At 43.6% G+C, this 14,437-nt stretch overlaps 2 protein-coding genes and 1 long non-coding RNA gene across 3 annotated transcripts; 2 read left to right on the top strand and 1 right to left on the bottom strand.

Moving 5' to 3' along the window:
- Window positions 1–263: 263 nt before the first annotated feature.
- Window positions 264–7,152, top strand: LOC116200918 (serine/threonine-protein kinase VPS15). The gene is made up of 11 exons (XM_031531889.1): window positions 264–707; window positions 1,603–1,725; window positions 1,814–1,859; window positions 1,945–2,105; window positions 2,301–2,380; window positions 2,462–2,567; window positions 2,663–2,839; window positions 2,929–5,889; window positions 6,210–6,457; window positions 6,547–6,643; window positions 6,771–7,152. The coding sequence occupies exons 1-11, from the start codon at window positions 435–437 to the stop codon at window positions 6,945–6,947; spliced, it is 4,449 nt and encodes a 1,482-aa protein (XP_031387749.1). The 5' UTR covers window positions 264–434; the 3' UTR covers window positions 6,948–7,152.
- Window positions 7,092–11,728, bottom strand: LOC116200919 (probable glutamate carboxypeptidase LAMP1). Its single transcript, XM_031531890.1, has 12 exons — window positions 10,487–11,728; window positions 10,283–10,350; window positions 10,034–10,115; window positions 9,787–9,879; window positions 9,417–9,569; window positions 9,259–9,327; window positions 9,050–9,137; window positions 8,715–8,798; window positions 8,495–8,583; window positions 8,286–8,402; window positions 7,914–8,057; window positions 7,092–7,548 (listed from the first exon to the last, which is right to left on the bottom strand). Exons 1-12 carry the CDS (start codon window positions 11,441–11,443, stop codon window positions 7,366–7,368), a joined length of 2,127 nt encoding a protein of 708 aa, XP_031387750.1. The 5' UTR covers window positions 11,444–11,728; the 3' UTR covers window positions 7,092–7,365.
- LOC116200920 lies at window positions 10,727–12,603 on the top strand. Its single transcript, XR_004155772.1, has 2 exons — window positions 10,727–10,864; window positions 12,234–12,603. It is a non-coding gene; the product is annotated as an uncharacterized LOC116200920 (long non-coding RNA).
- The last annotated feature ends 1,834 nt before the right edge of the window (window positions 12,604–14,437 follow it).

The raw sequence follows: 14,437 nt of genomic DNA, 5'->3' as shown, positions 1-14,437 counted from the left end.
TACATCAAATAATTTCTATAAAAAATAAAAATAAAAATAAAAGGACTAAATTAATGACAAAAATCTTTGATACCATCCTTGAAGGACTCTCTTTTGGTTGCGAACCTCCAAGGGCCGGGTCCCACACGGCCCCGTGAGCCGGGGACATGGGACAATTTTGTTCACCGGCTCGCGCCTGCGAGCCACGTGGCGACCAACGCCAATCAAATCTCAGCCCCGGTTTCGAAACGCTGCGGGAAGGAGGGCCAGCAGTCCCGTTTCGAAACGCCTGCTGACATCTCATCTTGAACTCGGACGATGCGGCATCTCCTCCCTTCCTTCCTTCGCATCCTGCCGGAGAGCACAGACTTTCTCTTCAGGCGAAAGCAACAGGAGAGGGGCTTAACCCGTAGCGAGATTCCGATGGCGGCCGAATAGGAAGCGGGATTCCGGCGATGGGGAACAAGATCGCGCGGACGAAGCAGGGGTCGGCGTCGGAGTACTACCTCCACGACCTCCCGTCGTCGTACAACTTGGTGCTTAAGGAGATCCTCGGCCGGGGCCGCTTCTTCAAGACGATCCAGTGCAAGCACGACGAGGGGCTCGTCCTCGTCAAGGTCTACTTCAAGCGCGACGACTCCATCGACCTCCGCGAGTATGAGCGCCGCCTCCTCCACATCAAGGAAACCTTCCGCTCCATCGACCACCCACACGTCTGGCCCTTCCAGGTTCGTCCATCCCCCACTCTTTAGCCGCTTAGAGCTTCCAATTGCAGTCGTCAAAGCTGAGAAATTCTAGGAAGATTATTTTGTGAGATAGGCGGAAGGGGGCAGCGATTTGATTGCTTGAAATGATTGCAGCTAAAGCCTCATTGCTGGAAACTTCGTCAAATAGATGTATGGAGAGCTAAAGGCTGCTACTTGTTACAGTCCGAAAGCACCATTTTTGATACTTGGAAGCTGAAAGAAAAGTAGAATTTTTAAGCAAGCGATATCAAAGAAAGAAAATTTCATGGCTGTTTAGTTTTGCACTCTATTAACGAAAGCTAAACATATATTTTTTTTTTGGGGTTTTCGGGGCTGGTTTGAAGTGGGAACGATTTTTTATTCAAGAATTGGTTGTAGTTTAGTGTCTCGGCATGGAGAAGTTCTTCAAATTTCTGTTCCCGTCTTCTAGGAAAGTTGTCCGGACAATAGGGAATGCTTTCTGCAGCTACTTGTTTAGTTTTGAGCTTCAGTGGCAGCAGCAGGACACTGGCGCAGATTGTTTCGTGTGTCGTACAAGTGAGTGAAGCAGCGGTGGTTTTGGAATGATTCTTTTGAAAATACTTCTTGCAGCTGCTTGTTATTCCGTACTCCACTCGAAAATACCGTTCTTCTCATACTTTGACTGAAATAAAGTTAGAATTTAAGTGAAAGTTTGATGAGAAAAGACAAACTTTTTTGGAGACTTTACTGTGTTTTCCTGGGTTCTCGAAGAAGAAAATGATGGCTAGACAAAGATCTAAAGTAGGTCAATTCACTAATGGAATTGGCGGTCTTTCTTGTCTGTAGATGCGTATGCTTTTTTACCCTTGCATAATTGCTTCAAATGAAGCTCTCATATAATGGTGTCTCATTGCAGTCTTGGCAGGAAACAGACAAAGCGGCATATCTCTTAAGGCAGTACTTCTTCAATAATCTACATGATCGTTTGAGTACCCGCCCTTTTCTTAGCCTTGTCGAGAAGAAGTGGTTGGCATTTCAGGTCTCTTTATATCTCCTAGCTCTCTCCTGGATTTATGTCTGACTGGCTATCCATGTTGATAATGTCATATCTTTTGTTGGTTTTTCAGTTACTTCTTGCTCTGAAGCAGTGCCATGAAAAAGGAATTTGCCATGGTTGGTTCAACAAATTGACTTTCCGATATTCAATGGAGATCTTGAGCGATATTTGAGTTTCTTACAAATTTTTTCAATCATGTAGGTGACATTAAGTGTGAGAACGTTCTGGTCACTTCCTGGAATTGGCTTTACCTTGCTGATTTTGCATCCTTCAAGCCTACGTATATTCCCTATGATGACCCTTCGGATTTCTCATTTTTCTTTGACACTGGAGGCAGAAGGCTATGTTATCTAGCTCCTGAGGTCAGTAATATGTTGTCTTGAGTTTGCAAGTTTATCATTTCTTTCTGCTTCTTTGTGGAGCTAATTTCCTTTACCGTGGCAATGAGTTTTTATCGCAAAGCTTTTTTCGTTGAAGGTTTGTATTTTTGCTCATTTGTATTCCCAGGATTTTTCCCCCTATTTTTCTAATTATTTAATATCTTTTTTGATTTCCAGAGATTTTATGAGCATGGAGGGGAGATGCAAGTAGCCCAGGATGCACCTTTAAGGCCATCAATGGATATCTTTGCTGTGGGGTAAGCTTTTGTTTGGGCATTTGATTTGTTTTAAGGCTGGTTGAGTTGAATTTCATGGTAGCATGCACTTTCTTGTTCTAGGTGTGTGATTGCAGAGCTATTCCTGGAAGGCCAACCCCTTTTTGAGCTCTCGCAGCTTCTTGCTTATAGGAGGGGCCAGTATGATCCTAGCCAGCATCTTGAAAAGGTAGTCTTTCTCTCTCGTTTCTTTCACCACATCTCCCCCTCTCACTTTAATCTGCTATTCCACTTATATTAACATGGTTTGCTTGGTTTGCATAGATCCCAGATTGTGGAATTCGCAGGATGATTCTCCACATGATCCAACTGGAGCCCGAGTCTCGACTTTCTGCTGAGAACTACCTGCACACATATGCTGGAGTCGTGTTCCCAACCTACTTCTCCCCGTTCCTGCATAACTTCTATTGCTGTTGCAATCCTCTTCCCCCTGATGCAAGGGTAACCCTTTATATTATAATATGAGTATTTATCGCAGACCACAGTTTTTTGTTCTAGAATCTTGATACTGCCATTTATTTCTGTTATAGGTGGCAATGTGCCAGAGTGCTTTTAATGAGATGCTAAAGCATATGATGAGCAATCGGTTAACTGAAAAGGATCATTCTGGAGTTTTTAACAATAACAATCCCCTTGTGAGCCATGGAAAGGAAATTGACCCTGCTGCAAAGCCTATTTCAAGGGATACGAAAAGTTCCGCAATCCCAAATAATCTTAAGATTTCAGGGCAATCTCTTGGTGGTCCGACTGAATACATGTTCAGTGTCTTTAGGGATAACGGACACCGGTTTCTGAAGAGAATCACAGTGGAAGATCTAAATAACATGATGTCTGAGTGTGATACCCAATCTGACACCTTTAGCCTGCCTCTTGTGTATTCCCCTGAAACTACCACAAGATGTGAGGGCATGGTGCTTATTGCCTCTCTTCTATGTTCTTGTATTCGAAACGTGAAGCTTTCTCATCTGAGAAGAGGTGCCCTAGTTCTGCTCAAGTCCTGCTCGCTCTATATTGATGATGAAGATCGGTTGCAGCGTGTGCTTCCTTATGTTGTTGCAATGCTTTCTGATGCAGCAGCAATTGTTCGTTCTGCTGCTTTAGAAACTCTTTGTGACATTCTTCCTTTGGTACGAGATTTTCCTCCCAGTGATGCTAAAATTTTTCCGGAATATATATTGCCAATGCTGTCAATGCTTCCAGATGATCCAGAAGAGAGCGTAAGAATCTGTTATGCGAGCAATATTGCTAAATTGGCTGTGACTGCTTACCGTTTCTTGATCCGCTCCATCAGCTTGAGCCAGGAAGGGGTTCTTGATGAAGTGAATCTACAACAGAAATTGCCACCTGCTTCAAGTGATTCACAGCTCGCTCATCTGAGGAAGTCCATTGCTGAGGTTGTGCAAGAACTTGTGATGGGCCCAAAGCAGACCCCAAATATCAGGCGGGCTCTTCTTCAGGACATCGCTGCTCTCTGCTGTTTCTTTGGGCAGAGACAGAGCAATGATTTCCTCTTGCCCATTCTCCCAGCCTTTCTGAATGATAGAGATGAGCAGCTAAGGGCTGTATTCTATGGACAGATCATATACGTCTGCTTCTTTGTGGGACAGAGGAGCGTGGAGGAATACCTCCTGCCTTACATCGAGCAGGCACTGAGTGATTTGACTGAGGCTGTGATGGTCAATGCTCTTGAATGTTTGACTATTCTCTGCAGAAGCAGTTTTCTGAGGAAGAGGATTCTGCTTGAAATGATAGAGAGGGCATTTCCTCTATTATGTTACCCCAGTCAATGGGTTAGAAGGTCAGTGGTCATGTTCATCTCAGCTAGTAGTGAGAGCTTAGGTGCTGTTGACTCCTTTGTTTTCCTTGCGCCACTCATACGACCTTTCCTACGTAGACAACCTGCATCCTTAGCTTCCGAGAAGGTCCTGCTCTCATGTCTGAAGCCTCCAGTTTCAAAAGATGTGTTCTGTAAGGTCTTGGAGAGTGCAAGGAGCTCAGACATGTTGGAGAGGCAGAGAAAAATCTGGTACAATTCGCCTACACAATCCAAAGGATCAGCGGGATCATCTAACTCGATTAAGAGCTGGGCATGCAAGCTGAGTGATTTTGAGAATCAGAAGCCTATTGGCTCACAAAACACTTCTGGACAAACAGAATCCGAAGAAGGTGAAGTTTTTATGAGGTCCATGGGAAGTTTGACGAGGAAGGCTACTCCGCCACCCGAAAACCTCTGCTCAGAAAAATTACAATTCTCCGGAATCATGTCTGCACATATGAATGGCATGAACAGCTTCATATGCGATAAACCATCGGAAGGAATCCCTCTCTACTCCTTCAGCATGGACAGGCGAGCAGCTGGAAATCCTTCTGGGGGACCTGCTTCTTCATTGGAAGCGAATAATTCCTTGGGGTTCGATTCATCATCCATGCCTTGGATGGACACAGTGAGCAAATCATTTACTTTGGGAAGCACAGTTCCATCACCGAAGCTTGTCTCAGGCTCGTTCAGTATCAGTAATGGCTCCAAACAATTCTACAGAGTGGTGCACGAGCCTGAAGGCAGAGAGAACGATCAAACAACCGCTTATGTTACTGGCAAGTTCCAAGAGCTGGGCTTGTCAGCTTCTGTCAAAGGAAGTGCTGTGAGTGTAGATGATGCTTCTGCACCGCCTGATCTTCTGGGAGTGTCCTTCTCAAGATTGCCATCGGTTCCTGATTCTGGCTGGCGACCCCGTGGAGTGTTAGTTGCCCACCTACAGGAGCACCGGTCTGCTGTGAATGACATTGCAGTATCAAGTGATCACAGCTTCTTTGTCAGCGCCTCTGATGATTCCACTGTCAAGGTTTGGGACTCGAGGAAGCTCGAGAAGGACATCTCTTTCCGTTCAAGGCTAACTTACCACCTCGAAGGGAGTCGTGCTCTATGTGCCACGATGCTTCGTGGGTCTGCTCAAGTTGTGGTTGGAGCGTGTGATGGAATGGTGCACATGTTCTCAGTTGACTACATCTCCAGAGGCCTTGGGAACGTGGTTGAGAAGTATTCAGGAATTGCCGATATTAAGAAAAAGGATATCAAGGAAGGTGCCATCTTAACCCTCTTAAACTACTCACCTGATAGCTCTCCTAGTCCGACAGTTATGTACAGCACTCAGAATGGGTGGATTCATCTCCTGGATGTGAGGGGTAACCTTAATGCCTGGACATTAAAGACGACTCCCGAAGAGGGTTACGTGTCTTCTCTGGTGACTGGGCCCTGCGGAAACTGGTTCGTGTCTGGGTCCTCAAGAGGAGTGCTTACTCTCTGGGATCTGAGGTTCCTTATACCCGTGAACTCGTGGCAGTTTTCTGTTGTCTGCCCTATAGAAAAGATGTGTCTCTTTGTTCCTCCAAACTCTCCTTCTGTCTCTACCACGACAAGACCGCTTGTTTATGTCGCAGCCGGCTGCAACGAGATTTCGCTGTGGAATGCAGAGAATGGGAGCTGCCACCAGGTACAAAGAAAATTTATTACTTGCTTGTTTGCTTCAGTAAAACATCATGGAGAGGACCTTAATTGAAGAAACTTAGGAATCTTAGGAGAGCAGTCTTGGTCCTAAATTAAAATGAGAGAGTTGCCCATACAACGCAAATAATGGGAGGCTATTTTGTCTATTTTGATCCAAATTGTGTATATTGCCTAATTTGTCTGCTGGACTCGCTTTGAAACGGACACATTTATTGCAGCAGATTGACCTTATAGGCTCATACCTCAAGATCCTATATATTATGATATCTTATTGTATTCATATTCTACTCTTGGAACCATTTCCAGGTTCTGAAGGTGGCCAACTACGATGGTGAAACTGAAGCTTCTGAAATTCCTTGGGCCTTAGCAAAACCACCAAATAAGTCAAACTCCAGAATTGATATGAGGCGAAACGTCAACCCGAAGTATAGAGTTGACGAGTTGAATGAACCTCCTTCCAGGCTTCCTGGTATTCGATCATTGCTTCCATTACCAGGAGGAGACTTGTTGACCGGGGGAACTGACTTGAAGATTCGTCGGTGGGACCACACAAGGTTTGTGTTGATTGGTAGTGTATGGTCATTTTTGGTTCTTGCAAGGCAGATTTTATATGGCTAATTAGTCAACCCTGGTAAAATTGCAGTCCTGAACGTAATTACTGCGTATCTGGTCCAAGCGTGAAAGGAGCAGGAAACGATTTTTACGAAACTAGATCTTATTCTGGTGTGCCAGTGGTACAGGTACTTACCTATCTAGATCTTGAATGTTGGATTCTCTTGCACGTTCTATGTGCTGGGGGATTTACCATGCCCCTGTGAATAGTGGCATATCCTCTGAATTAAACTCTTGTTTACCGGCTTCGAACAGGAAACCAGGAGACGACCTTTGACAACTAAGCTCACAGCGAAGACGGTACTTGGTGCAGCTGCCAGTGATTCTGCTGGTTGTCATCGGGACTCCGTACTCTCTTTAGCTTCCGTCAAGTTGAACCAGAGACTCTTGATATCGAGCAGCAGAGACGGAGCTGTCAAGGTCTGGAAGTAATATCGAGATGTACATATAGTAATTTATAAAGTTGTACATAAGTAGTGCCAATCAGTCGTGCTACAGATCCAATGTATACTACGTCTATGTGTACAGTTTATACGCACGTTGCAACGGGTTTAACTCGATGTTGCAATCATGGGATTTTACACTATATTTTTGTCATTCTATTGACTCGGTAAAAACCATGACAGTTGCATAGCTAGTTCTTTAGGATTGTAAATTATTCCCCTTTCTGTAGCAAAAGTTTAATTACATCTCCTGCTTCATCTGTAAAATGAAGCTTTCGATATCTGAATTTTCGTACCCCATGGTCCATAATACGTTGCCCGGAAGACTACCATGATGAGGACCCAATTTGCACTTCATGTAGGTCTTGCAGTGCGAAGGAATGTTCATCGATTTTTCGAGTAACAAATCAGGTGAGTTGACCACAAAGAACTAAGGAGGCATGTCTGATAACTCTTGAGACCCTCCAAACTTCGTGCTGCACTGAACGCCACGATTCAGCTGTGTTCAATTTCTTCGCCTCCTCAATCGCATCATCTACTCCCGGGAAGGATTTTGATCCATAGTCGTCATGTCTTGAAGGGCCGTAAATCTACAAGGCAAAATACAGTTCAAAACCGTCGCAAGAACAGCTCTTTCTGGGGATTTACCATGCTTTTTCTTGTGAACAAATATAAGATCCAGAGACGGCGGATCAGCAACATTCCTCAATAAAACCCAGTTACAGGGTCGACCAGGACTGGTCGAACCACTACATTCCTAATGGTTCTCAATCGCAGTAAGCCGTTTATCTGAGATTATAATCGAGTTTTCTTATAAACCAAACGTATTTTGTGTTGGCCAAGAAAGGCTTTGCTGACCAAGAAAATGGAAGTGCAGCAAGGTTTTCCTAAAAGAAAATCACGAATGCTAATAAACGAAACCTTAGATGTCAAGTTCGGAGTTTGGCATTTGTACCAGGTGTTTGTACCAAGACCTACTGGAAAGGCCGTCTCGGTCTGTGAAAGCTCGCTCTGCCATCATTAACCGGTCATTGAGCTCCCTTACTTTCATGTTGTACTCCTTTGCCCTTAACAGCCATCCTCTGCTCTCTCCGATCACCTGCAAAATTTCATCCCCGAAACCTTTAAGTGGTTGACGATACTTGTAAGTCTGAATTTCATATTTCCATATGTGAAAAGAAGTGTAAATATCTTCATATACCAGACGCTCACTAATGAGTATTGCATCTTCAAAATTGTAACCTTCCCATGGCATATAAGCGACCAATACGTTTTTACCAATACTATCTGAAATTTTGAATGTCAACTAGAGTTTCAAAGTCTTTACCTTCCTCTCGATATTAATATTTTCGGCAGCTTTTTGGAGGTCCCGAATGGACTTGAACAAGGCAACGAGGTCCACCTCCTTGCTTGAGACCTGTGCTTGTAACTCTTTTGCACTTTTCTGTATTCATAAGGACTCTCTTCATTATTTTCGATATTCGACTGGTGGAAAAACTATTGCCAGTTCTTAGCTTGATATAAAGATTCGTTTACCTGAAGCTCTGATGCATAGCTTAGGTAATCAAAAGGCAAGAATTCTTCGTCCGCTAGACGGAGAGCCATGAGCCCCCAGATGCTTGCCACTATTTGGGGGAAAAAAACAAAAGAAATTTAATTTGTCAGACATTTCAGCATTCTCGCTGAAACTAGTTAGTGAACAATCGTCTTTCTTCCCTTCCTTGGTTAATGTAAAATGTGAAGGTTGATCATGAACCTGCAACATGTCTGCGGAACATCGGGTCCCCAAATTTCTCCATCCAGACAAAATCATCGTACATTGAATGATACACGGGATATCCTGCACCGACCCAAGTGATCATCTAACCATGCATCAAGAATAAAGACTCGAAACATTAGAAACGAGACAAGAGTTTATAATATTTCACAAGAGGCTAATTAATATCAGCTTTCGAGGTTGACTTCTGTTAATCAGTAATATGCAGAATGCAGTTTTTTGAAATGTTCTCAGTTAACTGATCTTTTGCATTTTGTTGCAGGACCAGACTGGGTAGATGCCATGAGTCTATGACAACAAAGTGGAAAATATACCTGTTCCCATAAAAATGTTAGCTGCAGGGACACCGACATGTTGAACAAATGCAGCATAATCTGATCCCCCGCCTCCTAACCTTTCCACCTTTCCATGCACCGAAAATCGAACAAAATGGAGAAGTCATGACTTGTAGAGCCAGTTTCAATCGCCGCTTTCAGAAAAGAAATTGAATCAAAAGATTTATCTGAAAATCTCGTACACATACCAATGGAGAACTGCTGGCACCAACCCAGGAGTCATAGATGGACTGTGACGAATTATCTGGATCTTGGACCTTTGAGAATATCAACAATATAACAGTATCAAACACCGAGTCTAATCAAGTGCAGCTATTAATGTGGCTATCCGATTAGTAAGGGCTACCTGCTGAGCAGCTTCTATCAGTAGCTGATCAAGCTGAGGAGTTGAAGCTGCATGGAATCCCGCACCAGACACCGCAGAGTCGACATTTAGGTAAGCTATGGCTCTCAAAGCTAACATCTCCCTGTTGTCTTCCACCCATTCCGTTGATCCTACCTAGAGTATCCGTAAAGGAATTCGGACAATCAAATATCCATCAGAGCACGCGTTTCAGTTCTGATTCTCGATAGCCCTCTATTCTAGTGATTTCCACTTATTTTGCCAATTTATCTTCTCTATCTATACGTAACTAAAGATAGCTCCTTAAAAGTGCAGGTTCCGCTTTCGACTTCGAGACACAACACAAAGTAGAGACAGAGGGAGAGGGAGAGACCAGGCCATACTCCTCGGCATCCCAATTGCAGAAGATGATAGTTCGTCGGGGCTTCCACCCCTTCTTCTGTAGCTTCCCGAACCTCTCAGCAACCTGCAATTATTCACACGAGTTAGTCAAGTGGCCTTTCCCACTTCTTCCAAATTGCAGCTCATTCTCCTTGTCAGGAAGGAAGAAAATAAGTCCATGTTTCACCGGCGCAAACAATTTGACATTTGAAATGTATCACAGGTGATATAATCTTTACCTCTAGCAAAGCTGCAGTGCCGCTGCCGGGATCAACCGCCCCAAATGTCCAAGCATCCCGATGATTTCCAAGCAGGATATACCTAAAGACAGTTCCATTTGACCCGTAATGGTTATTCTATTATGGAGCAGGAGTTCAAAGTAGAGACATACCAATTACCAAACTAGAAGTACGTTTAGGTTCCTAGTACCGATGGGATGTAACATAACATTGTAGTTCAGTCCATAGCTTCAAAAATAGCAAACTCACCGGTCGGGTTCTTCTGCTCCTTCTATCACCCCAATAACATTTTCGATAGTTGCGATCTTCTGCTCTCCCTGAGGACCGAAATGGAAAAAACCATGAAAGGCTATAGAAGACACAAAACCACACAGGGAATTATCATGTTAAAAAATGAGCCCAAGTTCCTTCTATTCTTAGCAACAAAGTATCACAGCAAATTAAAGCACTCACATGGTAAGTAAGATTCAAAACACTGGGCCCTGGACCAACCCTATAGAGGGGCCCATCATCAATTCCTTGCCAATCATCATCTGCCACGTCACCACCAAGAGACTTCATAATGGTCTCTCCATCAGCCCAGGAAACAGGCAGTGAAGGGATCAGAGGGACGTCCCCTCCCCTCTCCACCTCCTCCTCACTCAGCCTCTCACACCCTTCAGTGCTGGCCCACCCTGGAGTGGTCGGGTCGCCTGCCCCGGCATATACCGTCCCGACCTGGACTCCGCTCGGCGGCATCCACTTATCCTCAGGGAACCACTTGGCCCGGTGCCCACCACCTCCATAGTCCTTCCTGTCCGTGAATATCACCACCCCGATGGCTCCAGCCTGGTACGCATTCCTCACGATATCCCCCCGGTATATCTTCCCATACCGGGCAATCACAATATTGCCCTTCACGTCAATGCCCTTTGATTTGAGCATCTCAAAGTCCTCGACGCGCCCATAGTTTGCATACACCACAGGCCCTGCAACGGTCCCGGACTTAGCGTATCCGTGGAAGGTAGGGAGCACCTGGTCTGCGACATCGGCATAGGGGTCGTTTTCATAAATATCCTGGTGGAGTGGGAAGATCGTCTCGGGCGGGTCTGCGGGTGGTGGGCAGGTGAGGATGAGTGACCGGGAGATCGGGTATGTGAGGAGGACGTCGTAGGAGGTGACATGGGACTTAACGGTGGAGGCGGTGAGGGTGGAGAGAACGTAGGAGGCTGCCTCCGCGTTGGCAGGCGTGCCTGCCACGTGGGGGCGGCAGGTGAGGATTTGGAGGTGGCGGGCGGCCGAGGAGTTGTCGGAGACGCGGTCGGAGAGGAAGAGGGAGTGGTAGAAGGATGGTTTCTTGGGGAGGGAAGGGAAGGAGATGAGGCTGGTGGCAAGTATTGCTAAGAAGGCTGAAATGGCCACTTTTAACATTTTCCTTTGGCCAAACTTGGGATTGAGAGAAAGAACACACACTCTTTTGAGGTTGCCTTTATGGATGGAGTGAATGGTTCTTGTCAAGAATTTTGAGTAGTTTAAGGTTTCGATTGATTCTTGAGGATCTTTGTTGGGTCTTGGTGCTTTCTTGGGAAGGGAACCATGAAGGGTTTTAGGGGATGAGGTTCTTTTTTTTCGGTGGAAAGGGGATGAGGTTTCTTTGGTGAAGGAGAGAGATAGTGATTTAATGATAATTTCAAGGGGATTAGGGATTTGATTAGTAAGTATGGATTTGATTAATAATTTTGGAATGGTAATGGATATGGAGGAGGAGCTGGTAAAGCTTGGCGTTTTGTGCCAATTATATAAAGACAGAATATAATGAGGTCATTAATTTTATTGGATTGGGCCAGGGTACAGCACAAAGAGCTCAGATGATGGGGACAAACCACCACCGATGATTTTTCTTTTTTTTCCCGACGAGACTATAGTGTGTTTTCAGATTACTATCAATGCCAATTCTCATCTTTGGTATCACCTTCACTTAGCCATGACTGTCTTATAATATATAGTACAGTTTAATAATTACAACACACTCGTGATTTATCGATATTCTATTCACAGTTACTAACCTCATCTTTCCACTCTAGAAGATGCTCAAGTCCAATGTTGATTATCGGGACTGATCTTGCTTCTTGAAGGGAATTCGTGCCTAGTCCCTTCAACAAATAGGTGCCTAGTCCCTTACTTCAACAAGAGATCTGAACTACGTGCGATTCTGCTGCAGGCTTCGATGCATGAGATCCTCGTACAGCAGCTAAGCCCGTACTTCATTGCATGACTCGGGCTCTAAAAGTATCAACTACGCGAACGCTTCAACCATCCGGCTGAGCCGAGGCTTTCTGGGCGTGTGCAAGTACATGGCCCAATTTTTAGTCTCGTTTACTAGTTGTGCTTGTGGGCCTTGAATTAGATTCAATCATAAATACTTTTGATCGGAGGTTGCTTGTTATCTCTTGAAAATTTTCTCAATCATGAAGTTTGTAAGCCGATCTCATCAAATGCGGGTTCCGAGTTTGAAACACCGAGTTCACATGGACAATAGCAATGCACTTAATACACGGTGAATCGGAGCTTTTTGTTAAACAAATGCCTAATCACTACTATTCATCTTTTCCTCTTTTCAGTTACCTGCAAAAGTTTTCATGTTATTTGCGAATTAACTTTTGATACTACTACAAATATCTTTATGAAACCCTAAGTATTTTATAGGTACGTGAAAAACATCAACCATAGATTCGAGGAATTGTATTATATCAACCAACCTACCTTGGGATCGACTACAATATTTTCAAGGACCCCACCGGTTCAATCTCGTTGGTAATACATAGAAACAATATAACCTTGTCACGGGTTATTTGCAGTTTTGGAAGAAATCGAATCACTTTTCGTAATTTTGTCGATTACATCCCGTGAGATTAGACTTTAGGGTCAAATGTTAATTGTTCTTACGTTTTATTGGAAAATGGAGATGATTGATTTTCCAGAGAAATCATATGGAAAAAAACATATGGAAAGACAACGACAATTTTGGAATTCCTGAGACACGCGTTCACAAGCTAGTATTACCACAATAAAAGTATATATATATATATATATATATATTGTTGACAAAGTAAATTTTTTTTATGTGTGTTGTGACATAATATCACATGGTATATTCATTATATACCAGACCTTTTTCACAAGTTAGATGCCCATTTCTTTTTTTTTAATATGGAAAAAGGTGATGAATTCCGTGGACAAATTGCAGTACAGTTCCAAATTACGCTTTTTTTATATATAATTATTGCATGAGGAGGCCCTAGTATGTTTGAAATTACGTTTAATATGAATAGATTTTGTTTGCCATCTAGGAGTCCATAATATATTGGAAGCATCTTATAATTACGATCAAATCAATATCTTATTGAGAATTAATTACCTCGGAATTTTACCAGAAGAACGGGAAAAGCCAAAGCCTCACGAGCTGAAAGCAAAATGAAAATAAAGAAATAAATAAAATATATAATTAACGAAATGGACCTTTTTGGAAATTGACCCACCAAGAGACAACGAAAATAATGCAAGGAAGATGGAATAGAAGAAGAACAAAGATAATTGTTCAAAAAAAAAAAAAGGGCCTAACGTGAACGAACGTTGGTGCTTCTAATCGCAGGCTCTGTTTGTTTGTCTGCAGGTGGGGCTCTCTTGATTGTCTAGTCGACGTATGTCCACAATAAGTTGATAGTAAACTGAAGCCGAATGGACCGACCGATACTTTCGGGAACAGTCAATAACTCAGTTTTTTGCGATTCGGGGCACGATTGCTTACGATGGCAATATGGATTGACTGAATGCAGTAATAGCATGAAACCGCGATGATAAGTTGCTAGAGACGCAACACAATAGTTTGTACATCTCAGTCCACTTTGGATATGCATGCCAAGAATCCACCTCGGAAATTTATCATTGTTTAAGATTAAATTTGCCAATATTCAATTAGAGTGGATGATTAGAAACATTATCATCTGTTGTTGTTTCTAATCAGTTATCACCGACTGTGGCAGCAAAGATCAAAGTGGGCTTCAATTTAAATTTCTTTTTGTTCTCATCAGCAGCCAATAATTTGGATGGGCCCATTAGAATGCCCCAGCCTCCTTGGATCCACATTAAGCAAATCATTTTCTCCGTAAGTTTCAAAACCGAATTATACGAGAAAAAGGGACCTAGTGCAGGGACCTCTAGTTGTGTCATGTAGCATCTGCTTCACGCTTAACATTTAAGACAAAGCCCCCCCTATCCCTTGTATTTCCCGGCCTAGTTCCTCTCATCTCCAGCTTTCGACATAATGCATTCCAATTTCCAACAGCTGCTGGTTTTCTGCTTGGGAAAGGGTTCTGGAAACCGGACGAGTCCTAATGGGTCCGATAGACCGAACATTATTGCATC

Source organism: Punica granatum, chromosome 3 (assembly GCF_007655135.1).
Source record: "Punica granatum isolate Tunisia-2019 chromosome 3, ASM765513v2, whole genome shotgun sequence".
In the NCBI taxonomy this organism is placed as follows: domain Eukaryota; kingdom Viridiplantae; phylum Streptophyta; class Magnoliopsida; order Myrtales; family Lythraceae; genus Punica; species Punica granatum.
Note: the sequence above shows the minus strand (reverse complement) of the source record. Positions and strands in the feature narration are given on the sequence as shown.